Genomic DNA, 25,992 nt, shown 5'->3' with positions numbered 1-25,992 from the left:
GTGAAACCTCTGATGGATTACAAGGACTGACTTTTGAGCAAATGATTTCCCACAGTCTCGGCATTTAAAGGGTTTTTCTCCAGTGTGGGTTTGCTGATGAACAACAAGTTGTGACCTACCAGAAAAGCATAACCCACACACACTGCATTTGTGGGGCTTCTCTCCTGTGTGGACTTTACGGTGTTCACGAAGCTGTGATCTCTTGGGAAACCCGTTCCTACTCTCGCCATATTTACGGGGTTTATCTCCTCTGTGGCCACTTTCATGTTTCACAAAATCTGAGTTGGGAGAAACCTTCCCCACACTCCAAGCAGCGATATGAGATATCTCCTCCTGCATGAATGTTCCGGTGGATCAGAACGATGGGCTGATGAGCAAGAACCTTCCTGAACTCCGAATACTTAGGGCTTCCTGGATGGTTTGCAAGCTCCAAACTCTGACCCAAACAGTTCCCACGCTCAGAGTTTTCCTGGATCTTCTCCCCTGTGTGGATTATCTGGTGTCTAGCAAGAGCCAATCTGAAGGCAAAGCATCGGCCACACTCTGGGCAGAAGTATTTCCTCCTTGGGTTTCCTGCTGAGAGTGAACAAAGCGGAATCAGGGTTTGAAGATGGCAGAGAAGTAGCCTCAGAATCCAACGTGAAATAGTTGGGTGAGATGATACATGAGAGACGGGGGTCATACCACTTCTCTCCCCCCATCCACAACACCCACTGCATAAGGTATAACCAGTGGAAGAGCTCTTTTTTGATAAAGTAACAGAGAACATTTTTCTTGCCAATTCTCAGCAAGGGAGGAGAAACTCTGAATGGACTCATCATCCCACCCAAACCGACTCACCTGAGCTGGTGTCCGAAATGGCAGCCCCTCTTCCGTCTGAGATCTGATATTGCGGAGGCCTGGACTCTTCTGCTTTCTCTGCACTGGGGACGAGGCTCGTCTTGGGAAGCAGCAGAGCTAAGCGGGAAAGAAGTGAGAAGAAGGAAGAAGAGGAGGAGGAGGGGGAGGAAGAAGTAGTTAGGGGAAGGAAGCATTCTGCCTCATGGCCCAAACTATCCCCAATGGCTGCTCATCCAAAGCTCCCTCAAACATTTCCAGAGAAGGAGAACCCGTGACTAAACAGCACCTTGGGTTAGGGGGCTGGGTCTTTGTGGGGGGCAAGGTGGTCCTTCCCTCTGTGCTGGAAGGAGCAGGGAGAATGGCTGAAGACATCTGCGGGGCGGGGGGGGGGGCCGGGACTGCACTGCCAAGACCCCAGGAAGGGGACTTGGTTGGCACATCCAGACTGTCGCTGTGGGAGTCCCTCACATGCCAGCAAACTATTTTGCACAGCTAAAGTGCAGCGCAGTGGTTAAAGTGTGAGACTAGAATGTTGGAGACCTGGGTTCAAATCGAGCCTCAGCAGTGAAACAGATAAGGAAATATTTGTCCAGTCATTCCCTCTCAGGGCTAGCCTACCTCAAAGGGATTATTCTTATTATTATTATTCCCTGCCCATCCAACATCTTTAATTTTGCACAGAATCCTACCTTACACCCACACACGTCTCTAGACCTATGCTTGCTTACTACTAATAATACTTTCTTATTTGTATCCCACCAATCTTACTAGGTTTCCCCATCCACTCTGTGCAGCTTCCAGCACATATAAAAGCATAATAAAATATCAAAATATCCTCATACAGGGCTGCATTCAAACGTCTTCTAAACATTATATGTAGTTGTTTATTTCCTTGACATCTGGTGGGAAGGCGTTCCACAGGCCGGGCGCCACTACCAAGAAGATTCCCTCTGCCTGGTTCCCTGTAACTTCACTTCTCGTGGTGAGGGAATTGGCAGAAGACCCTCGGAGAAGGTGGGCCTCAGGGTCTGGGCTAAACAATGGGGCTGGAGACGCTTCTTCAGGTATACTGGGCCAAGGGTTTGTTGTGGGTATTAAATGCCCCACCTTGAGCTCCTTGGAAGGGGAAAAAGTGGGATCAAAATGGAAGGCATTTGGAATAAAGTACATTTGCAGTTCTCGTGCAACAAACCTGCTCCCCACCTACCCCTCCACCCCAAAAGAGTGACAAGGAAATGTCCCAGAAGGACTGCTTCAGACTCTTGCAGCGAGGAAGGAGGCTCCTTACCCAGAGAGACCACGTTCCCCTCATTCTCCAGCATGGCCTCCTTTGCTCTTCGGCCAACGTCCAGCAGGAAGGGCCCTTTCGAATCTGGTGAAATAAACAGGCACATCGTCAAAGGTTAGCGGTCTCTGTAATGACAAAACACCAGTACCTCAGGAACGCCTTTAGTGGCAAGCGCAGAGTGGGAATTTCAGTCTTCCCCACAGATCCTTGAAACTTCATTCTTTCTTTGTTTTTTAATCAAGATTTTCTTGGGTTACCAAAAAAGTGCATACATTGTCTCCGTTTTCAGATCATAAAAGTCCTTTCTTCAGATCATTTATAGTCAATGTGAGACTTTAATACCCTATACTGGAGCTTTCCAAATTGTGTGTCACGATACGTTAGTGTGTCGGCTGCAGTGCATAGGTGTGTCTTGTGAATGCTCCCAACATTCCTCCCGGGGCTGGAAAGGGGTTAGTTTAAAATCTGGTTTGCTAGGGAAACTGAAATTTTGCATCGCGAAATGATGCGAAACTGAATTGCTGTTCTGCGAAATGATGCATGTCTAAAAAGTGTGTCACCAACATGAAAACTTTGGAATGCTCTCCTGCTTGCAGTATAAGGTTGGGGGAGGGGAGAGAAGGGGGATAGTAGACTTTCAATCTTTTACATAGTGGAAGTGCAAGGTTTTTTGTTTCAGCGTCACATGGATAGGATATTTTTCTATTCATCTATTAGTTTTCATTGGCACTGACCTTTGATTAAAATCTGCGGTTCTTTTCTTTTACATATTTGTTTAAAAAAATGTCAAAAACTTTAGGATTTGTTTAGGAAAAAGTTCAGCTTTCGGGGGGTTGTGTTTTTTACTTTTTGCAACCCCAAGGTTGGGGCCCCAAGGCTATGGCTGTTTCCTGCGGTTGACCGCAGTCAGTTTTTTGGGGTCAGTTTAGCCATGTCAATTTGGTCTTCCCCATTGACGGCTGCAACTTGATTCTGTTCACGGGAAATGAATATGAACTGAGCCCAGGAAGCTCTGCCTTGAAGGGACGGATTCTGCCCTTTAGCTTTGGCCGTTCCCATCTTGGTGTTACGTGTTTAAGGCAGCTTCATAGGTTGCAAGAGATAGCTGGAGAGGACCCAGAGTTAGAGAACAAAATGAGAAAATAAAATGCTTGAAGAATGAAAATATTTTGTGGGATACTTGAAAAAAATATATCATGGTTTTGTTAAATAAAGGATAAAGAGCAGATAAGATGAAAATTAGTATAGAAAACCAAATGTGAAAGAAGGAGGAAGTCGGGTTCGGCAGAACTAACAAGTTTAGAAGGTGAAAAGATGATTAATAATGAATGGGTGAGGGGTAAAGGTAATTGCTGTATATGGTTATATTGTGTATTATGATTTATATTGTATTATATTGTAGAATGATGTATATATGTTTACATTTGAAATTAATAAAATTAATGCACACACCTCCCCATCCAAACAGGTCAGGGGAATAATCGATGGCATATTCTAGCCAGGCAAAAGCATCCGACTCAGAGAAGAGCTGGAGTACCCTAGGGAGATGGGGCTGGCATGGGTGGGTGGGGGTGCAGAGTCCTGCTAGACCCCCATTTGGCCCGTTGATCTGAGGGTTCCTCCCCCCCCCCCATCCCCATGATATACAGTACAAGGGTTTTTGGAGCACTTTAAAATATTCAAGGGGATATTCCAATTGCAGCCTTTTTTCTTTTTTGAAAAAAGGGATTATAATGTTATTTGATTTTTTTTCTTAATTTCCAGATTTTTTAATTAAAAATATGCACAATCTACCAGCAAGTTTTCATTTCATTTCTTCTAATTTATTTTTATACGCTTTCTAAAAATTCCATTTTGCTCAAGTGGTTTCCTGCACTCCATTCTGTTTTAAATATATTTTTATTAGTATTCTACACATTCTTGGTGTGTATTTATACTCTACCATAACTGCGTTTCATATTCATATTTATCTCTGGTTACCATTGCATTTTACAAAATTTTACAGTTTACCATTTCATTTCAAAGCTTTCGATGAGGAATAAACAAGTGAGAGAGTTCCCTTCTTCAGCTCTAGAGAATCTCCTCTTTCTCCCCGATGCAACGTGCAACTTATTAGTGCAATGGGGAAAGCAAAATGGCTTATTTCTCCCGCCGCTCTCTCCTGCCCCGCCCCCTCACCGGCATTCACGTGTTGCAGGGTTCAGACGGTGCCCTCTCACCCTTGCAGAGCTGCTTCCGAAGGGCCCCTCTGCCTGCAAAGACTCCTTCCTGCTCGGACTTTCAGCCTCCCCTGCAACACCTCTTTGGCCAAACGCCTCCTGCAAAAGACCCACAAAAAATGGGGACTGGCCAGAGGAAACAGGCAGCCTGGGATGTCCTAGTCTTTCGCCTCCTCCCTTTTCCCTCGCCCAAAGGATTCTGGGATTTGTAGTCTGTTCCTCTGTGAGGGGAAAAAACGTCCCTTTGGGCTGTGGGGAAGAGTGCTCATTGATTTTTTATTTCCCCCTTATATTTACTCACTTACTGGCACACAAATAAAGCATTGGTGCATGTCAACAAACTTGCATGTCAACGTGGTTGGATTCTAGATTTGGAAGGGACCCCAAGGGTCATCCAGTCCAACCTCCGACAACGCAGGACTCTTTTGCCTCATGTGGGGCTCGAACCCATGACCCCGAGATGAAGCGTCTCAAGCCCCCATCTAAACCAAAAGTACTTATCAGGGAGCCACCTGTGGCTGTTGGCAGCCTCTCAAGCTGACCCACCTCACAGGGTTGTTGTGATGGTAGCTAGGAAAGCGGAGAGCACCAGAGGCCGCCATGAGTCCCTTGGAGAAAAGGCAAGATAGGAAAAATGCAGCTGGGCTGCTACAGTGGTGTCCTGCCTTCTGGCTAAGGCTCACCCAACACACTTTTAATAGCGGGGATTAAAATAAGAGCATTTTGGCTGCTGCTGCAGCTGGCCAAACGCTGCTTTCTCTGCAATCCCCTCAGGTTGCAGGAGGCGAAAGAGGGAGATGCTGGACAACCTCACTCACTTCCCGTGTAAAACTGCCTTAAGCCCCCATCGAGGTTGAAACCAGGAGAATTTGGCACTTTTCAAAACCAAGGAGATCTTACTCTTTTATTTATTTACTGAAAGTTGTCTGCCGTTGGACCATTCAAAAAACAACATCAAAGCAGAATAGTAAAAATATCAGGAAAAGGAATGCCATGAGCAAAATGGAAAATGTACTTTTACTTTATGATGCTTTGAAATTCGAACTTCAGCGTATGTTTGTAGTCTTACTCATTAGTTTCTTCTTCCCTTCCTTTAATGTTTTCTTTTTCTTACTTCCCTTTTATAAGGTGAGATTGCATTAGGCTGAATTGATTGTTTTTTTGACTTGAAGTGTTTTGTATGTAATGCGTTGATTTTCATTAAATGAATTTTTTAAAACGGGTGAGGATGTAGGATTTTTCACATACTCCATGACAGAAGATAAGATGTTTCAGGGGTGGGGAGTGTCGAGAATATTTCCCTCATGGCTTAAAACACTTTTTTTTTTTAATATCCAACTCAATGTACTCTTTGGAAGAAAGCTTTTATTAAATTAAGCAAAGCAAGGGAAGCCAAAAGTTTCTTCTTTAAAAAAAAATCTTTATTGAATGTTCAAAAAGTACTTAATTATACCTGCACTAAATATGGTGAGACGTAAATTGTTGTTGTTTAGTCGTTTAGTCGTGTCCGACTCTTCGTGACCCCATGGACTATAGCACGCCAGGCACTCCTGTCTTGCTCTGCCTCCCGCAGTTTGGTCAAACTCATGTTCGTAGCTTCGAGAACACTGTCCAACCATCTCGTCCTCTGTCGTCCCCTTCTCCTAGTGCCCTCAATCTTTCCCAGCATCAGGGTCTTTTCCAAGGATTCTTCTCTTCTCATGAGGTGACCAAAGTATTGGAGCCTCAGCTTCAGGATCTGTCCTTCCAGGGAGCACTCAGGGCTGATTTCCTTCAGAATGGATAGGTTTGATCTTCTTGCAGTCCATGGGACTCTCAAGAGTCTCCTCCAGCACCATAATTCAAAAGCATCAATTCTTCGGCGATCAGCCTTCTACATGGTCCAGCTCTCACTTCCATACATCACTACTGGGGAAACCATAGCTTTAACTATACGGACCTTTGTCGGCAAGGTGATGTCTCTGCTTTTTAAGATGCTGTCTAGGTTTGTCATTGCTTTTCTCCCAAGAAGCAGGCGTCTTTTAATTTCGTGACTGCTGTCACCATCTGCAGTGATCAAGGAGCCCAAGAAAGTAAAATCTCTCACTGCCTCCATTTCTTCCCCTTCTATTTGCCAGGAGGTGATGGGACCAGTGGCCATGATCTTGGTTTTTTTGATGTTGAGCTTCAGACCATATTTTGCGCTCTCCTCTTTCACCCTCATTAAAAGGTTCTTTAATTCCTCCTCACTTTCTGCCATCAAGGTTGTGTCATCTGCATATCTGAGGTTGTTGATATTTCTTCCGGCAATCTTAATTCCGGCTTGGGATTCATCTAGTCCAGCCTTTCGCATTATGAATTCTGCATATAAGTTAAATAAGCAGGGAGACAATATACAACCTTGTCGTACTCCTTTCCCAATTTTGAACCAATCAGTTGTTCCATATCCAGTTCTAACTGTAGCTTCTTGTCCCACATAGAGATTTCTCAGGAGACAGATGAGGTGATCAGGCACTCCCATTTCTTTAAGAACTTGCCATAGTTTGCTGTGGTCGACACAGTCAAAGGCTTTTGCATAGTCAATGAAGCAGAAGTAGACGTTTTTCTGGAACTCTCCAGCTTTCTCCATAATCCAGCGCATGTTTGCTATTTGGTCTCTGGTTCTTCTGCCCCTTCGAAATCCAGCTTGCACTTCTGGGAGTTCTCGGTCCACATACTGCCTAAGCCTGCCTTGTAGAATTTTAAGCATAACCTTGCTAGCGTGTGAAATGAGCGCAATTGTGCGGTAGTTGGAGCATTCTTTGGCACTGCCCTTCTTTGGAATTGGGATGTAGACTGATCTTCTCCAATCCTCTGGCCATTGCTGAGTTTTCCAAACTTGCTGGCATATTGGGTGTAGCATTTTAACAGCATCAGCTGTTAAAATTTTAAATAGTTCAGCTGGAATATCATCACTTCCACTGGCCTTGTTATTAGCAATGCTTTCTAAGGCCCATTTGACTTCACTCTCCAAGATGTCTGGCTCAAGGTCAGCAACCACACTACCTGAGGTGTACGAGACCTCCAGATCTTTCTGGTATAATTCCTCTGTGTATTCTTGCCACCTCTTCTTGATGTCTTCTGCTTCTGTTAGGTCCTTACCACTTTTGTCCTTGATTATGGTAATCTTTGTACGAAATGTTCCTTTCATATCTCCAATTTTCTTGAACAGATCTCTGGTTTCCCCCATTCTATTGTTTTCCTCTATTTCTTTGCATTGCTCATGTAAGAAGACCCTCTTGTCTCTCCTTGCTATTTTTTGGAAATCTGCATTCAGTTTCCTGTATCTTTCCCTATCTCCCTTGCATTTTGCTTGCCTCCTCTCCTCCGCTATTTGTAAGGCCTCGTTGGACAGCCATTTTGCTTTCTTGCATTTCCTTTTCCTTGGGATGGTTTTCGTTGCTGCCTCCTGTATAATGTTACGAGCCTCCATCCATAGTTCTTCAGGCATTCTGTCCACCAAATCTAAATCCTTAAACCTGTTCCTCACTTCCACTGTGTATTCATAAGGGATTTGATTTAGATTGTATCTTACTGGCCCAGTGGTTTTTCCTACTTTCTTCAGTTTAAGCTGGAATTTTGCTATAAGAAGCTGATGATCTGAGTTACAGTCAGCTCCAGGTCTTGTTTTTGCTGACTGTATAGAGCCTCTCCATCTTTGGCTGCAGAGAATATAATCAATCTGATTTCGATGCTGCCCATTTGGTGATATCCATGTGTAGAGTCGTCTCTTGTGTTGTTGGAAAAGAGTGTTTGTGATGACCAGCTTGTTCTCTTGACAGAACTCTATTAGCTTTTGCCCTGCTTCATTTTGAACTCCAAGGCCAAACTTGCCAGTTGTTCCTTTTATCTCTTGATTCCCTACTTTAGCATTCCAATCCCCTGCAATGAGAAGAACATCCTTCTTCGGTGTCATTTCTAGAAGGTGTTGTAAGTCTTCATAGAACTGGTCAATTTCACTTTCTTCAGCACTGGTAGTTGGTGCATAAACTTGGATTACTGTGATGTTAAAAGGTCTGCCTTGGATTCGTATCGAGATCATTCTGTCATTTTTGAGATTGCATCCCATTATAGCTTTTGCCACTCTTTTGTTGACTATGAGGGCCACTCCATTTCTTTTACAGGATTCTTGCCCACAGTAGTAGATATGATAGTCACTCGAACTGAATTCACCCATTCCCTTCCATTTTAGTTCACTGATGCCCAGGATGTCAATATTTATTCTTGCCATCTCATTTTTCACCACATCCAGCTTACCATTGTTCATGGTTCTTACATTCCAGGTTCCTATGCAATATTTTTCTTTACAGCATCAGACTTTCCTTTCGCTTCCAGGCATATCCGCAACTGAGCGTCCTTTTGGCTTTGGCCCAGCCGCTTCATCAGCTCTGAATCTACTTGTACTTGTCCTCCGCTCTTCCTCAGTAGCATGTTGGACGCCTTCCGACCTGAGGGGCTCATCTTCCAGCGTCATAACTTTTATATGCCTGTTGTCTTTGTCCATAGAGTTTTCTTGGCAGGGATACTGGAGTGGCTTGCCAATTCCTTCTCCAGGTGGATCACGTTTGGTCAAAACATAACTTCTCTAAGTTATTTAAGCCCCTTCGCCACGACAAGGCAGTGATCCATGAAGGGGAGTTTGCAAGAGAGGAGGAGGCAAAAGAGGGAGATGCTGGGCAACCTCACTCACTTCCAGTGTAAAACTGCTTTAAGCCCCTATCAAGGTTGTCACCAGGAGAAATTGGCACTTTTCAAAACCATTACTCATTTATTTTTTTACTTAATGTTGTCCGCCGTTGGACCATTTGAAAAACAAACAAACTTCAAAGCAGAATGGTAAAAATATCAGGAAAAGGAATACCAGGAGCAAAATGGAAAATGTACATTTACTTTATGATGATTTGAAATTTGAACTTCACTGTACTTAGTATGTTAGTAGTCTTACTCATTACAGTGGAACCTCAGTTTATGAACACCTCGGTTTACGAATTTTCGGTTTATGAACGCTGCGGACCCATCTGGAACGGATTAATTCACTTTCCATTACTTTCAATGGGAAAGATCGCTTCAGTTTATGAACGCTTCAGTTTATGAACAGACTTCTGGAACCAATTGTGTTCATAAACCGAGGTACCACTGTAGTTTTTTATTCCCTTCCTTTAATTTTTTCTTTTCTTTTTCTTACTTATATTGCATAAAGTGAGATTGCATCAGGCTGAATACACTGACAGTGTTTTTCTGACTTGGAGCTTTTTATGCACTTCTTTGATGGTTGGATTCTAGAGTTGGAAGGGACCCCGAGGGTCATCCAGTCCAACCCCTGGCAAAACAGGACTCTTTTGCCACACATGGGGCTCGAACCTATGACCCTGAGCTTAAGAGTCTCATGCCCCCATCTAAACCAAAAGTACTGATCAGGTGGCTGTTGGTGGCCTCTCAAGCTGACCCACCTCACAGGGTTGTTGTGATGGTAGCTATAAAAGCGGAGAGCACCAGAGGCTGCCATGAGCGCTGTTATGGGAATTTAAAGGTTTTTAAAGGTCTTTTTACACATATGTATTAAATGTTCATAGATGTACCAAGCAAACATGTGCAAGAGGGCAGTCCTGTAGCCATTTTGACTCCCAGGCTGACAAGGCCTTTCTCTTTGAAAGGAGGGAGGAAATGGGAAAAAAACCTCTGCTCACAGATCCTGCCTTAAGGGCACATTTAAGGTGTGAATAGGAGAGCTTGTCACCTTGCTCAGGAACTCAGTAATCATCATTACAAAAGGACTCTGGCCAGGCTCCCCATGGTGATCCAACATTAACAAGTAAACTTGGCTCTCAGATTCTCACTCCTCTTCTTTGATGTAGGTGTGACATGGGGGGGGGGTTGGTCTTGGGCTACACCCCTTCGATATGTATGGTGCTTCTGGGGGTGGGAAGGACTGGGAAGAAGGGAATTTTCAAAGTTCTATATATGGGGAGGGAGATTCTTTGTTCGGGGTCCTTCTCTTCTCCTGTGGAGAGAGAACACGCTGCTGCAGCAGATTGTTTTATTTTCTTGGCAAATAAACCGTGGGCAACTACCCCTGCTTTTCTCTACCTTGGGTTGGCCTCTGTTTTGCACTATCGAACAGGGGTAATTAATTTCACCCGATCTCTTCGGAGGTTCGGACTCCCTACCGGGGTAGGACCCTTTTAAACAGGCAAGAAAGCCCTTTAAAATTCTATAACAGCCCCTTGGAGAAAAGGCAAGATAGGGAAAATGCAGCTGGGCTGCTACAGTGGTGTCCTGCCTTCTGGCTAAGGCTCACCTAACACATTAGTACGTAGAATCGCCAATGTTGATAAAAGATTCATTTCTTAACACAGCATTTTCCAAACTCCTGATATCTTAAGTCCTCCTTTTTGTATGGACACTTTTGTGTTCCACAAGGGCTGATCGCTGATCAAAACATTCCCCACACTCCCAACCTTTATATTCCACAGGGAGTCTTTCAATGTTTCCACTCTGTGAAAAACATTTCCTACACTCTACACATTGGGAAGGTCTCCTCCTGTGTGGACTTTCTGGTGCCTGCGAAGATGTGATGACTGAGTAAAACATTTCTCACACTCCAAGCATTTATAGGGTTTCTCTCCTGTGTATATTCTCTGATGTATAAAAAGGTATGTCTTCTTAGAAAATGATTTCTCACACTCCAAGCATTTATAGGGTTTCCCTCCTGTATGGATCCTCTGGTGCCCCCTAAGGCTTTGTGCTAAAGTAAATGACATTCCACTAAACATTTATGTGGCTTTTCTCCTGTGTGGACTCTCCTATGAGAAATAAGACCTGATTAATTAGAAAAACATTTCCCACACTCACCACACTCATATGGCCTCACTCCTGTGTGGATCCTCTGATGGATCACAAGGCTGTCTTTCCTTGAAAAACATTTGCCACACTCCAAGCACTTGTAAGGTTTCTCTCCTGTGTGGATTCTCTGGTGCGCCCGAAGGCTTCATGCTAAAGAAAATGACATTCCACAGTCTAAACATTTATGTGGCTTTTCTCCTCTATGGACTCTCCTATGAACAGTAAGGCCTGATGAAGCATGTCAACATGGTTGGTTTCTAGAGTTAGAAGGGACCCCAAGGGTCATCCAGTCCAACCCCCGGCAACGCAGGACTCTTTTGCCTCATGTGGGGCTCAAACCCGTGACCCCGAGATTAAGAGTCTCATGCTCCCATCTAAACCAAAAGTACTGATCAAGGAGCGGCCTGTGGCTGTTGGCGGCCTCTCAAGCAGACTCACCTCACAGGGTTGTTGTGATGGTAGCTAGGAAAGCGGAGCGCACCAGAGGCCGCCATGAGTCCCTTGGAGAAAAGGCAAGATAGGAAAAATGCAGTTGGGCTGCTACAGTGGTGTGCTGCCTTCTGGCTAAGACTCACCCAACACATTTTTAATAGCGGGGATTAAAATAAGAGCATTTTGGCTGCTGCTGCAGCTGGCCAAACGCTGCTTTCACTGTAATGCCCTTGAAATAAGCAAAAATCTGCCCTTATGGGGTTCTCCATCAGTCGGAGAATATAACAGAGGCCAACCAGAGAATTTTGAGAAGCAAAGCCTTTTATTTTTGCTGTTGCAACAGGGTCCTTCCCCTCACGCAGGAGAACAAGGAAGGAACCCCGAACAAAAGAGAACCTCCACTTTTATCAGTTTTCCCATCACCAAGAAACACCCCCAAAATACATCATTCCTACATCACAGCAACATAATCAATACCTCACAAAAAGGGAGGGTTCAAGGTAGAAATCTGAGCACCTTTGACACCTCTCCTAGTCCTCCTCTTACCCCTCCCAGGTGTGAATTCCTAAACACAAAGAGAAATTAACAGATTCCTAAAAGTTGATCACTATCTTTTGTTACTATCTTTGGTATCTGAAGAAGTGTGCATGCACACGAAAGCTCATACCAAAATATAAACTTAGTTGGTCTTTAAGGTGCTACTGAAGGAATTTTTTTATTTTGCTTCGACTCAGACCAACACGGCTACCTACCTGTAACTAGAACTATCTTTTGTTCGGAAGAGTCTTCCATTCTGAATGAGATGGCTAGTGCCGGCTTACAGGATTATGGCTCCCAAGCTGATAAGTCATGTGGAAATGTGTGTGTTATTCTGGTCAGAGAGAGTCAAAATGGTGTCAGTTAGGCCTGTCCTCCTGTGCTGCTTCAGACATGTGCCTGTACATTCATGTATATGTTTATGAACGATTATAACCTTAAAATTTACAACACCCTCTCAGGTTGCAGGAGGGGAAAGAGGGAGATGCTGGGCAACCTCCCTCACTTCCAGTGTAAAACTGCCTTCAGCCCCCATCGAGGTTGAAACCAGGAGAATTGGGCACTTTTCAAAACCAAGGAGGTCTTACTCGTTTATTTATTTACTGAAAGTTGTCCACCACTGGACCATTCAAAAAACAAACAAAACTCAAAGCGGAACGGAAAAAAATTCAGTAAAAGGAATACCAGGAGCAAAATGGAAAATGTACATTTACTTTATGATGCTTTGAAATTCGAACTTCAGCGTTCTTAGTATGTTTGTACTCTTACTCATTAGTTTTTTAATCCTTGCCTTTAATTTTTTCTTTTGTTTTTCTTACTTACCTTGCATAAAGTGAGATTGCATCAGGCTGAATTCACAAGTGTTTTTTGTATGCACTACTTTGATTTTCAATAAATGACATTTTTAAAAGGGCGGAAGGAAGTAGGATTTTTCACACATTCCAAGGATTTGTGGGAGGCTTTTTGTCCTTCATGATAAAAAATGTTATGTTTCAGAGGTGAGGAGCGAAGGGAATAGTTTGCTCATGGCTTAAAACATTTTTTAATTCACCACCTCAATGTGCTCTTTGGTGGCGACGAAGGAACAGGAAGCTTTTATTAATTTAAGCAAAGCAAGAGAATCCAAATAAACAGTCTAACAATTTTATTGAAAGTTCAAAAAGTACTTAATTATACGTGCAGTAAATATGGTGAGACGTGAATAAAAGAGAAACAGAAACTGTGTCGAGGGGAAAATAAAGGGGGGAGGGGGGAACCCCCAAACTGTATATTTTACAAGGATGTTATTGTACTTCACCACACCTGAACCTACTACAGGATTTGTAAAAATGGATCCAAAATATCATTGAACTTTTCCATGGCAAGACTGGATTTATATGCCAGTTGTTTATATGTTGCGAGTTTGTAGAAGTCTCCAATCCAATTGGAGACGGGAGCTGCATTTTTATTTTTCCAATTCATCAGTATCAGTCCTTTTGCTGCGGTCAGGCCACGGAGAGTCCACTTGTATGGTCCTTTTGTAAGGTTCCATGTGCTGGGTATATAACTGAAGAGGATATTTTGCTCAGTAAATGTAAGGTTGTTCTGTACAGTTCTACTGATAATTTCAGTTATAGGACAAAAGGAGAATGAAATAAACCTATGTTTTAGAGAAGCATTATCCCTATTGCATCTCTACCTTAGAACAGATCATGCATAGGCAAACTAAGGCCCCGGGGCCGGATCTGGCTCAATCACACACTAAATCTGGCCCATGGATGGTCTGGGAATCAGAGTGTTTTTAAATGAGTATAATATGTGCTTTTATTTAAAATGCATCTCTGGGTTATTTGTGGGGCATAGGACCCTGGGAGCAGGAGATCCTTCTCTTCCCTCGATAGGGCCAATGTCGACGTTTGCTGGCGGAACTCGAACGAGGGACTCAGAGAGCCGCTGTCGTGGCGCCCTTATATAGAGGCTTTTAAAAATTATCTAATAGCAGGTGGGTTCTTTAGGTTCTGTTGCCATCCTCCCTTATCTCCGCGGTCGGCACAGAGCAAAGTTACTCTCTCTGGTTACAGCGGTGAGCCAAAGTCTATGTCTAATTGCCAGTTCCATGGCTGGGTGAAGACAGGCCTGTCTGCTAGCTGACTCCTTATCAGGCCAAGTTCTCATTATACAGATAGATTTATGAGGAAGCCCTCGTTATATGGACAGATAGATATATAAGGATCTAAAGCTATCATTACATCGAGATCAGGAGACACCACTTTCTGAAATTACCTGGCAATACACATACTCAAAGCATTTGCGTGCTCTCTCTTCCTGTCTGGGCTCCCTGATGCAGCACCAGCTTCCCTTCCAGGCCAAACATTTCCCACACTCGAAACATTAATGGTCTTTCCCTTTTTTGTGGATTCTCTGGTGCCTTTGAAGGTCCGAATGAGCAGCAAACCATTTCCCACACTCCAGACATTTGCATTGTATTTCCTTGGTGGAATTGCCAATGTTGATAAAAGATTCATTTCTTAACAAAGCATTTTCCAAACTCCTGATATCAATACGTCCTCCTTTTTGTATGGACACTCTTGTGTTCCATAAGGGCTGATCGCTGATCAAAACATCCCCTGCACTCCCAACATTTATATGCTCCACGTGGAGTCTTTGAAGGTTTCCACTCTGTGAAAAACATTTCCTAGACATTGGGAAGGTCCCCTCTTGTGTGGACTTTCTGGTGACTGCGAAGATTTGATGACTGAGAAAAAAATTTCCCACACTCCAAGCATTTGTATGCTTTCCCTCCTGTGTGGATCCTCTGATGGATCACAAGGGTGTCTTTCCTTGGAAAACATTTCCCACACTCCAAGCATTTATAGGGTTGCTCTCCACTGTGGGTTCTCTGATGGATCACAAGCTTGTCTTTTCTTGAAAATAATTTCCCACACTCCAAGCATTTATAGGGTTTCTCTCCTGTATGTATTCTCTGGTGACCCTTAAGGCTGTGTGCTAAAGTAAACGACATTCCGCAGTCTAAACATTTATGTGGCTTTTCTCCTGTGTGGACTTTCTGGTGACTGCGAAGATGTGATGACTGAGAAAAGCATTTCCCACACTCCAGGCACTTGTAAGGTTTCTCTCCTGTGTGGATCCTCTGGTGCACCCTAAGACTTTGTGCTATAGTAAATGACATTCCACAGTCTAAACATTTATGTGGCTTTTCTCCTGTGTGGACTCTCCTATGAACAAGAAGATGTGATGAAGTAGAAAAACATTTCCCACACTCTCCACATTCATATGGCCTCACTCCTGTGTGGATCCTCTGATGGTTCACAAGGTGGTTTTTCCTTGAAAAGCATTTGCCACACTCCAAGCACTTGTAAGGTTTCTCTCCTGTGTGGGTTCTCTGGTGCAGCTTAAGGCTTTTTGATATAGTAAATGACATTCCACAGTCTAAACATTTATGTGGCTTTTCTCCTGTGTGGACTCTCCTATGAGAAATAAGAATTGATGAAAAGGAAAAACATTTCCCACACTCTCCACATTCATATGGCCTCACCCCTGTGTGGATTCTCTGATGGGTAACAAGGTATGACTTTTGAGCAAATGATTTCCCACACTCCAAGCATTTGTGGGGTTTCTCTCCTGTGTGGATTCTCTGGTGCGCCCTAAGGCTATGTGCTAAAGTAAATGACATTCCACAGTCTAAACATTTATGTGGCTTTTCTCCTGTGTGGGCTCTCTTCCTATGAGAAAGATGACCTGATGAATCAGAAAAACATTTCCCACACTCTCCACATTCATATGGCCTCACTCCTGTGTGGATCCTCTGATGGATCACAAGGCTGTTTTTCGTTGAAAAACATTTGCCACACTCCAAGCATTTGTGGGGTTTCTCTCCTGTGTGGATTTTCTGGTGACCCTTAAGGCTTTGTGCTACAGTAAATGACATTCCACAGTCTAAACATTTATATGGCTTTTCTCCTGTGTGGACTCTCCTATGGGAAATAAGATGTGATGAAGTTGAAAAACATTTTCCACATTCTCCACACTCATATGGCCTCACTCCTGTGTGGATCATTTGATGGGTAACAAGGTATGACTTCTTAGAAAATGATTTCTCACACTCCAAGCATTTATAGGGTTTCTCTCCTGTGTGGATTCTCTGATGGATAACAAGGTATGACTTCTTAGAAAATGATTTTTCACACTCCAAGCATTTATAGGGTTTCTCTCCTGTGTGGATTCTCTGATGGATAACAAGGTATGACTTCTTAGGAAATGATTTCTCACACTCCAAGCATTTATAGGTTTTCTCTCCTGTATGAATTCTCTGGTGATCCTTAAGGCTTCGTGCTACAGTAAATGACATTCCACAGTCTAAACATTTATGTGGCTTTTCTCCTGTGTGGACTCTCCTATGAGAAATAAGATTTGATGAAAAGGAAAAACATTTCCCACACTCTCCACATTCATATGGCCTCACCCCTGTGTGGATTCTCTGATGGGTAACAAGGTATGACTTTTGAGCAAATGATTTCCCACACTCCAAGCATTTGTGGGGTTTCTCTCCTGTGTGGATTCTCTGGTGCGCCCTAAGGCTATGTGCTAAAGTAAATGACATTCCACAGTCTAAACATTTATGTGGCTTTTCTCCTGTGTGGGCTCTCTTCCTATGAGAAAGATGACCTGATGAATCAGAAAAACATTTCCCACACTCTCCACATTCATATGGCCTCACTCCTGTGTGGATTCTCTGGTGTACAAGAAGGTGTGATTTGTGGGCAAAACATTTTCCACACTCCATGCATTTGTGGGGTTTCTCTCCTGTGTGGGTTCTCTGGTGACCCTTAAGGCTTTGTGCTATAGTAAATGACATTCCACAGTCTAAACATTTATGTGGCTTTTCTCCTGTGTGGACTCTCCTATGAACAAGAAAATGTGATGAAGTAGAAAAAAATTTCCCACACTCTCCACATTCATATGGCCTCACTCCTGTGTGGATTCTCTGGTGTACGAGAAGGTTAGATTTGTGGGCAAAACATTTTCCACACTCCATGCATTTGTAGGGTTTCTCCCCTGTGTGGATTTTTTCATGCGCCTTGAGGTGCTGTTTCTGGGAAAAGCATTTTCCACACTCCATGCATTTGTAGGGTTTCTCCCCTGTGTGGATTCTCTGGTGGATTGAAAGTTGTGCTGGTACAAGAAAACTTTTCCCACACTCTGCACATTTATGAGGCCTCTCTCCGGTGTGAACAGTCTCATGGCTCAGAAGGTTAGCATTCGCATGAAAACATTTCCCACACTCCCTGCATTCATAGGGCTTCTCTCCTGTGTGGAGCCTCTGATGGATTACAAGGACTGACTTTTGAGCAAATGATTTCCCACACTCCGGGCATTCATAGGGTTTTTCTCCAGTGTGGGTTCGCTGATGGGTAACAAGTTGTGACCTAGCAGAAAAGCATAACCCACACACACTGCATTTGTGGGGCTTCACTCCTGTGTGGACTTTACGGTGCCCACAAAGCTGTGATCTCTTGGGGAACCCATTCCTACTCTCGCCATATTTACGGGGTTTCTCTCCTCTGTGGCCTCCCTCATGTTTCACAAAAACTGAGATTTGGGAAAAACCTTCCCCACACTCCAAGCAGCGATATGAGATATCTTCTCTTGTATGGATGTTTCTTTGGATTAGAACGATGGGCTGATGAGCAAGAACCTTCCTGAACTCCAAAGACGTAGGGGTTTCCAAATGGCTGGCAAGCTCCAAACTCTGACCAAAACATTCCCCGCTCTCAGAGTTTTCCTGGATCTTCTCCCCTGTGTGGATTCTCTGGTGTTTAGCAAGAGCCACTCGGAAGGCAAAGCATCGGCCGCACTCTGGGCAGAAATGTTTTCTCCTCGAATCTCCTGCTGAGAGAGTGAAGAAAGTGGAATCGGGGTTTGAAGATGGCAGAGAAGTAGCCTAAGGTTACCAGACGTCCCCGTTTCCCAGGGACAGTCCCCAGATTTACAAATCAGTCCACTGACAAAATCCATCTATTTAGTAGGAAGTTGAAAAGTGTCCCCAGATTCATTGAAAAAAATCTGGCAACCTTAGTTGTCTGGTAACAACTTTATATTCCTCCCATATGACTGGGTTTTCCCAGCCACTCTAGGTAGCTTGCAACATATAAAACACAATAAAACATCGATATTTTTTTTAAAAAACAAGATATACTATATCAGCAACAAACCAACCAATAAATCAATAACAACAACAATAATAAACAGTTTACAGTTATACCCAAATAAAAATTACCACAAACCGCAACTAAATATTTAACCAACACCAACCCGACAGAAATGAAACAGAGGAACCAAAATTAGAGCCATTTCAAACCTTTCAGCCAGTTGCCCCCCCCCCCAAATGCCCCCTTGGTCCTAAGGCAGCAAGGCCTGCTACCTCCATCTCCCTTGAAAACAACACGGAACTGGAGAAGGAAGTGGAAAGAGGGAGACACCTCCCCACTTATTTCAGCTCTAGGTCCTTTTCGAGGCTCAAGAGAAATTCTACTTTTTCGGACGTCCGCCCAAATCCCTTAACAATGATGCTACTGTTGTTGTCTTGCTTCCTCATCTCAGTCCAGGGAGAAATGACCAGAATGAGTGGTGCCCACAGAACATGCTTGAAAGAAAAAACAAAACCCAAATGTGCTCACGGAGCTAGAAACCTTGGCAATCGCGGTCCTCGCATTTGCCTGTTTGCTCTCATTCCCCACTTTCTTCTCCCCCTCCTCTATCCTCCTAACGTCTGAGCCTGAGGGACTCAGCACTGGGCTGAGTTAGAGGAGAGGTGTAAAAGGAAGAAAAGGGAGGTTTCTCTCCTTCTCGCATTGTGTGAAAATGCAGGGCCCCCCCATGAAGATGAACCTTGGAAAATGCAGGACAGACCAAAGCAGGCACAGTCCATAGATGTTGGCCAGGCTTGCTGAGAGGAGGGTCCAGTGGGTATTGGGATTCTGAGAAGGTCGAGATTCTGAGTTTTCATGTTCCTAAAAATAGTAAATCGAGGAGGAAGGGATGGGGGAGGAAGAACAATGGCCAGGTCTGTGGGAGAAGCAACTTTAAAATAATAGGATTCTTACCATCTCTATGAATGAAGTAACAGAGAACATTTTTCCTGCCCATTCTCATCACGGGTGGAGAAACTCTGAACAGACTCATCATCCCACCCAAACCGACTCACCTGAGCTGGTGTCCGAAATGGCAGCCCCTGTTCCGTCTGAGATCTGACATTGTGGGGGCCTGGGCTCTTCTGCTTGCTCTGCACGGGGGATGAGGCTCATCTTGGGAAGCGGCAGGGCTACGCGGGAAAGAAGTGAGAAGAAGGAAGAAGAGGAAGAAGTGAGAAGGAGGAAGAGGTGAGGAGGAGGAGGAGGAAGCATTCTGCCTCATGGCCCAAACTATCCCCAACGGCTGCTCATCCAAAGCTCCCTCAAACATTTCCCGAGAAGGAGAACCCGTAACTAAGCGGCACCTTGGGTTAGGGGGCTGGGTGTTTGTGTGGGGCAAGGTGGCCCTTCGCTCTGTGCTGGAAGGAGAAGGGGGGACGGCTGAAGATGGCTGCGGGGGGGGGGTCGGGACTGCACTGCCAGGACCCCAGGAAGGGGACTTGGTTTGCGCTTCCAGACTGTTGCTGTTACACTGGAGGGAGTCCCTCACATGCCAGCAAACTCATTTTACACAGCTAAAGTGCAGCATAGTGGTTAAAGTGCGAGACTAGAACCTGGGAAACCTGGGTTCAAATCCCAACCTCAGCCGTGAAACTCATCGGGAAATATTGGTCCAGTCATTTCCTCTCAGGGCTAGCCTATTTCACAGAGATGATGATGGTGATGATGAATTCCCTGCCCATCCGACATCTTTAATTTTGCAGAGAATCCTACCTTACACCCACTCACAAGTCTCTACACCTATCATAGCTTACTACTAATAAGACTTTCTTATTTGTACCCCACCCATCTGACTAGGTTTCCCCATCCACTCTGTGCAGCTCCCAGGGCATATAAAAGCATAATAAAATATCAAACATAGAAACTTCCTGAGCAAAACTTCCTGATACAGACCCTACCTGCCCACGGACTGTCTTGCCAGAGTGGTGCATGGTCTGGTTATCTCTCACTTGGACTACTGCAATGCGCTCTATGTGGGGCTACCTTTGAAGGTGACCTGGAAGCTACAATTAATCCAGAATGCGGCAGCTAGACTGGTGACTGGGAGCGGCTGCCGAGACCACATAACTCCTACCTTCAAAGACCTACCTTGGCTCCCATTACGTTTCCAAGCACAATTCAAAGTGTTGGTGCTGACCTTTAAAGCCCTAAATGGCCTCAGTCCAGTATACCTGAAGGAGTGTCTCCACCCCCATCGTTCAGCCCGGACACTGAGATCCAGTGCCAAGGGACTTCTGGCGGTTCCGTCACTGCAAGAAGCAAAGTTACAGGGAACCAGGCAGAGGGCCTTCTCGGTAGTGGCACCTGCCCTGTGGAATGCCCTCCCAACAGAGGTCAGAGAGATAAACAACTACTTGACATTTAGAAAATGCCTAAAGGCAGCCCTGTTTAGGGAAGTTTTAAACCTGTTATATTTAATATTGTGTTTAAATGTTTGTTGGAAGCCGCACAGAGTGGTGGGCAGGGTATAAATAATATATTATTATTATTATTATTATTATTATTATTATTATTATTATTATTATTACAGACGTTTGCTGCATGCAAACGTCTTCTAAAGTTTATATAGTTCTTTCATTTCCTTGACATCTGGTGGGAGGGTGTTCCACAGGGCTGGCGCCACTACCAAGAAGGCCCTCTGCCTGGTTCCCTGTAACTTCACTTCTCGTGGTGAGGGAATCGGCAGAAGACCCTCGGAGGAGGTGGGCTGAACGATGGGGCTGGAGACGCTTCTTCAGGTATACTGGGCCAAGGCTGTCTAGGGTTTGTAGTGGGGATTAAATGAGGGGGAGACCCGTGTGCCCCTTGGAGGGGGAAGAGGTGGGATCAAAATGCAAGGCATTTGGAATAAAGTACACCGGCAGCTCTCGTGCAACAAACCTGCTCCCTAAATACCCTTCCTCCTCAAAAGCAACATGACAAGAAAATGTCCCGGAAGGACTGCTTCAGACTCTTGCACGGAGGAAGGAACCTCCTTACCCAGAGAGGCCACGTTCCCCTCATTCTCCAGCATGGTCTTCCTTGCCTAGGGCTCTTCGGCCAACGACCAGCAGGGAGGGAACTGCAGCACCTCAGGAACTTGCTTTTGGTGGCAAGCGCAGTGTGGGAATTTCAGTCTTCCCCATTGTTGTTGTTTAGTCATTTAGTCGTGTCCAACTCTTCGTGACCCCATGGACTATAGCACGCCAGGAACTCCTGTCTTCCACTGCGTCCCGCAGTTTGGTCAAACTCATGTTGGTAGCTTTGAGAACACTGTCCAACCATCTCATCCTCTTTCATCGCCTTCTCCTAGTGCCCTCCATCTTTCCCAACATCAGGGTCTTTTCCAGGGAGTCTTCTCTTCTCATGAGGTGGCCAAAGTATTGGAGCCTCAGCTTCACGATCTGTCCTTCCAGTGTTTTTGTTTAGACAAGCCTTAATCAGAAATGTAATTTTATTATGCCTTTTTGGTTCCATTAAAAAAAACCAATAACCCTGTTTATCTGTTTTTATAATATTGTTATTCTTATATTTTATTTTTTTATAATAATGCTTATTATAATATTTTCTGTTTTACAATTCCAAATAAACATTTTGCAAACTTGGAAATATCCAATGACTTCCATTCTTCTCTTTTGATTGTACATTTTACATATCTTACATCCCTGCATATTTTACAATAATCATTCAAATCAATTTTCCACTATTACATCCATAAAGAATCATTTACTACTACTAATCATAATAATAATAAAAAATTATTATTCATACCCCACCCATCTGGCTGAGTTTCCCAGCCATTCTGGGCGGCTTCCAACAGAACATCAAAATGCAGAACATCTATTAAACATTAAAAGCTTCCCTAAACAGGGCTGCCTTCAGATGTCTTCTAAAAGTCTGGTACAGTAGTTATCAGGGGATCCTGATTATCACTGTCTACACCTGCAGAAGCAGAAGACATCAAGAAGAGGTGGCAAGAATACACAGAGGAATTATACCACAAAGATATGGAGGTCTTGTACACCCCAGGAAGTGTGGTTGCTGACCTTGAGCCAGACATCTTGGAGAGTGAAGTCAAATGGGCCTTAGAAAGCACTGCTAATAACAAGGCCAGCGGAAGTGATATTCCAGCTGAACTATTTAAAATTTTAAAAGATGATGCTGTTAAGGTGCTACACCCAATATGCCAGCAAGTTTGGAAAACTCAGCAATTGTTTAGTCGTTTAGTCGTGTCCGACTCTTCGTGACCCCATGGACCATAGCACGCCAGGCACTCCTGTCTTCCACTGCCTCCCGCAGTTTGGTCAAACTCATGTTCGTAGCTTCGAGAACACTGTCCAACCATCTCATCCTCTGTCATCCCCTTCTCCTTGTGCCCCCCATCTTTCCCAGCATCAGGGTCTTTTCCAGGGAGTCTTCTCTTCTCATGAGGTGGCCAAAGTATTGGAGCCTCAGCTTCATGATCTGTCCTTCCAGTGAGCACTCAGGGCTGATTTCCTTCAGAATGGATAGGTTTGAACTTCTTGCAGTCCATGAGACTCTCAAGAGTCTCCTCCAGCACCATAATTCAAAAGTATTAATTCTTCGGCGATCAGCCTTCTGTATGGTCCAGCTCTCACTTCCATACATCACTACTGGGAAAACCATAGCTTTAACTATATGGACCTTTGTCGGCAAGGTGATGTCTCTGCTTTTTAAGATGCTGTCTAGGTTTGTCATTGCTTTTCTCCCAAGAAGCAGGGGTCTTTTAATTTCGTGACTGCTGTCACCATCGGCAGTGATCAAGGAGCCCAAGAAAGTAAAATCTCTCACTGCCTCCATTTCGTCCCCTGCTATTTGCCAGGAGGTGATGGGACCAGTGGCCATGATCTTGGTTTTTTTGATGTTGAGCTTCAGACCATATTCCACATAGAGGCTTACAACTTCATTCTTTTTGTTTTTAATCAAGATTTTCTTGGGTTACCAAAAAAGTGCATACATCTTCTGTGTTTTCAGATCATAAAAAGTCATTTCTTCATTTATATTCAATGTGAGACTTTAATGCCCTATACCGGAGCTTTCCAAACTGTGTGTCGCAACATGTTAGTGTGTCGGCTGCAGTGTGTAGGTGTGTCTTCCAAATGCTCCCCACGTTCCTCCATGGAACTGGAAAGGGGTTAGTTTAAAATATGGTTTGCTAGGGAAACTGAATTACTGTGCTGCGAAATGACGCAAAACTGAATTACTCTGCTGCAAAATCATGCATCTCTAAAAAGAGTGTCACCAACATGAAGTTTGGAAAGCTCTCCTGCTTACAGTATAAGGTGGGGGGGGGAGAGAAGGGGGATAGTAGACTTTCATTCTTTTACATAGTGGATGTGCAAGGTTTTTGTTTCAGCGCCACATGGATAGGTAATTGTTCTATTCATCTATTAGTTTTCATTGGCACTGACAAACCTTTGGTAAAAAATTGCGGGTTTTTTTTTTACATATTTGTAAAAAAAAATCTAAAAAGGTTTGGGGTTTGTTAAAAAAAAAAGCTCAGCTTTTGGGGGGTTGTGTTTTTTACTTTTTGCAAGCCTAGGGTTGGGGGGCCCAGCCTGTGGCTGTTTCCTGCGGTTGACTGCAGTGAGTTTTTGGGGGTCAGTTTAGCCATGTCAATTTGGTCTTCCCCATTGATGCCTGCAAGTTGATTTGGTTCAGGGGAAATGACGAACTGAGCCCAGGAAGCTCTGCCTTGAAGGGAGGGATCCTGCCCTTCAGCTATGGCGGTTCTCATCTTGGTGTCACATAGGCAGCTTCATAGGTTGCAAGAGATAGCTGGAGGGGAGCCAGAGTTAGAGAACAAAATGATAAAATAAGATTCTTGAAGAATGAAAATATTTTGGGGAATACTTGGGAAAAAGATATCATGGTTGTGTTAAATTGTACACAGGATTTTGAGTATAGTGGCAGATGAGAATTTTTAAGTTAACCAATTAGAGCTAATAATAATAAAAAAAGATAAAGGACCCTGGATGATTAAGTCGCGAGTAGATATAATACAACTAACATTGCAGCTTTGTAAAGGAATAAAAAAACACCACGGGATGGTGGATAGGAAGTCAACGGATATGAGAAATTAGTTACGCTTATATTTTAAAAGTATTTGTAATATTTGAAAATTTTATAATTCAAAAAATATATAAAAAAGAGATTGGAGAGCAGCCTTAGCTCATTTGGCAGAGCCGATACCCCCAAGCCCAATTCGTGATGTATTTAAGAGAGGCTGGGAAAAGACTCCCATCTAATACCAGAGAGCACTGCTAGTGCAGAGTGGCAATTTGGTGTAGTGGTTAGAGCTCTATGCTGAGACCTGGGAGGCCGGGGTTCAAATACCCAACTGGCTGTGAAGCCCACTGGGTGACCTTGGGCCAGTCACTGTCTCTCAGCCTGGCCTACCTCACAGGGGTGTTGTGAGGAAGAAATGGGGAGATGGGGAACCACGCACACTACCTTGAGCTCCTGGCAGGATAGGTGGTGTAAGAATGCAAGGAAGTAAAATACACGCAAGCCGGGGGATACATTCAAGCCACAGAAACCAGAAGTCTATTTACATGCACACACCCCTCCATCCAGGCAGGTCAGGGGAATAATCAATGGAATATTGTAGCCAGGCAAAAGCATCCAACTCAGAGAAGAGCTGGAGTACCCTAGGGAGATGGGGCTGGCATGGGTGGGTGGGGGGTGCAGAGTCCAGCTATATCCCCATTTGACCCGTTGATCTGAGGGTTCCCCCCCCAATCCCCATGATATACAGGGCATATTGGAGCACTTAAACAAATTCGGGGGGGATATTCCAATTGCAGCCTTTTTTCATTTTTAAAAAAGGGAATATGTTATCTGATTTTTTCTTACCCTCCAGATTTTTTAATTAATTAAATCTACCAGCAAGTTTTCATTTCATTTTTTAATTTTTTTAAGCTTTATAAAAATTAATACCATTTTGGTTAAGTGGTTTCCTGTACTCCATTCTTATACACACACATATATATATATATATATATATATAAGTTTTTTACACATTCTTGGTGTGTATTTATCCTCGACTATTACTGCGTTTCAGATTCATATTTATCTCTGGTTACGATTGCATTTTACAAAATTTTACATTTTACCATTTCATTTCAAAGCTTTCAGTGAGGAATAAACAAGTGAAAGAGTTTCCTTCGCCGGCTCTCGAGAATCTCCCCTTCCTCCCCCATGCAAACTTATTAGTGCAATGGGAAAACCCAGAAAGGCTTATTTATCCCGCCGCCCTTTCCTGTCCCGCCCCCTCACCGGCATTCACGTGTTGCAGGGTTCAGACGGTGCCCTCTCACCCGTGTAGAGCTGCTTCCGAAGGGCGCCTCTGCTTGGACCTTCAGCCTCCCCTGCAAAACCTCTTTGCACCCCAGAGATCGCGATGGCCGGACGCCTCCTGCAAACGACCCACACAAATGGGGACTGGCCAGAGGAAACAGGCAGCCTGGGATGTCCTAGTTCCCTTTTCCGACACCCAAAGGATTCTGGGATTTGTAGTGTGTTCCTCTGTGAGGGGAGGGGAAAAACGTCCCTTTGGGCTGTGGGGAAGGGTGGTCATTTATTTTTATTTTTCCTTTCTATTTACTGGTACTCACTTACTGGC

At 44.1% G+C, this 25,992-nt stretch overlaps 2 protein-coding genes across 6 annotated transcripts in view; both read right to left on the bottom strand.

Moving 5' to 3' along the window:
- The window catches only part of LOC118081247 (zinc finger protein OZF-like), a 78,037-nt gene that overhangs the window by 40,249 nt on the left and 11,796 nt on the right, over positions 1-25,992 (bottom strand). The gene's annotated exons all lie outside the window — the stretch shown is intronic.
- LOC118081134 (zinc finger protein 208-like) lies at positions 244-25,841 on the bottom strand. Of its 5 annotated transcripts, none has more exons than XM_060270122.1 (5): positions 21,348-25,364; positions 19,382-19,498; positions 2,129-2,212; positions 841-957; positions 244-576 (listed from the first exon to the last, which is right to left on the bottom strand). In XM_060270122.1, exons 1-5 carry the CDS (start codon positions 21,379-21,381, stop codon positions 263-265), a joined length of 666 nt encoding a protein of 221 aa, XP_060126105.1. In that variant the 5' UTR covers positions 21,382-25,364; the 3' UTR covers positions 244-262. The 5 variants fall into 5 exon arrangements, with proteins under 5 accessions (XP_060126105.1, XP_060126106.1, XP_034963246.2 ...); XM_060270123.1 differs by having other exon boundaries at positions 244-573; XM_035107355.2 differs by lacking the exons at positions 244-576; positions 841-957; positions 2,129-2,212; positions 21,348-25,364 and adding exons at positions 10,265-18,066; positions 25,647-25,841.

The sequence above is a fragment of the Zootoca vivipara genome, chromosome 2 (genome assembly GCF_963506605.1).
Source record: "Zootoca vivipara chromosome 2, rZooViv1.1, whole genome shotgun sequence".
In the NCBI taxonomy this organism is placed as follows: Eukaryota; Metazoa; Chordata; class Lepidosauria; order Squamata; family Lacertidae; genus Zootoca; species Zootoca vivipara.
This window is presented reverse-complemented; position numbering and strand designations above follow the sequence as displayed.

What these genes read in the sequence shown, in the direction of transcription:
- LOC118081134 (XM_035107351.2), bottom strand. Translation starts at nt 21,381, where the DNA reads ATGCTGGAGAATGAGGGGAACGTGGCCTCTCTGG. An exon ending in GGGGAACGTGGCCTCTCTGG is followed by an intron (nt 19,499 to 21,347) that starts GTAAGGAGGTTC and finishes TTTCCCGCGTAG; the next exon opens with CCCTGCCGCTTCCCAAGATG. An exon ending in CATTTCGGACACCAGCTCAG is followed by an intron (nt 18,067 to 19,381) that starts GTGAGTCGGTTT and finishes TCACTCTCTCAG; the next exon opens with CAGGAGATTCGAGGAGAAAA.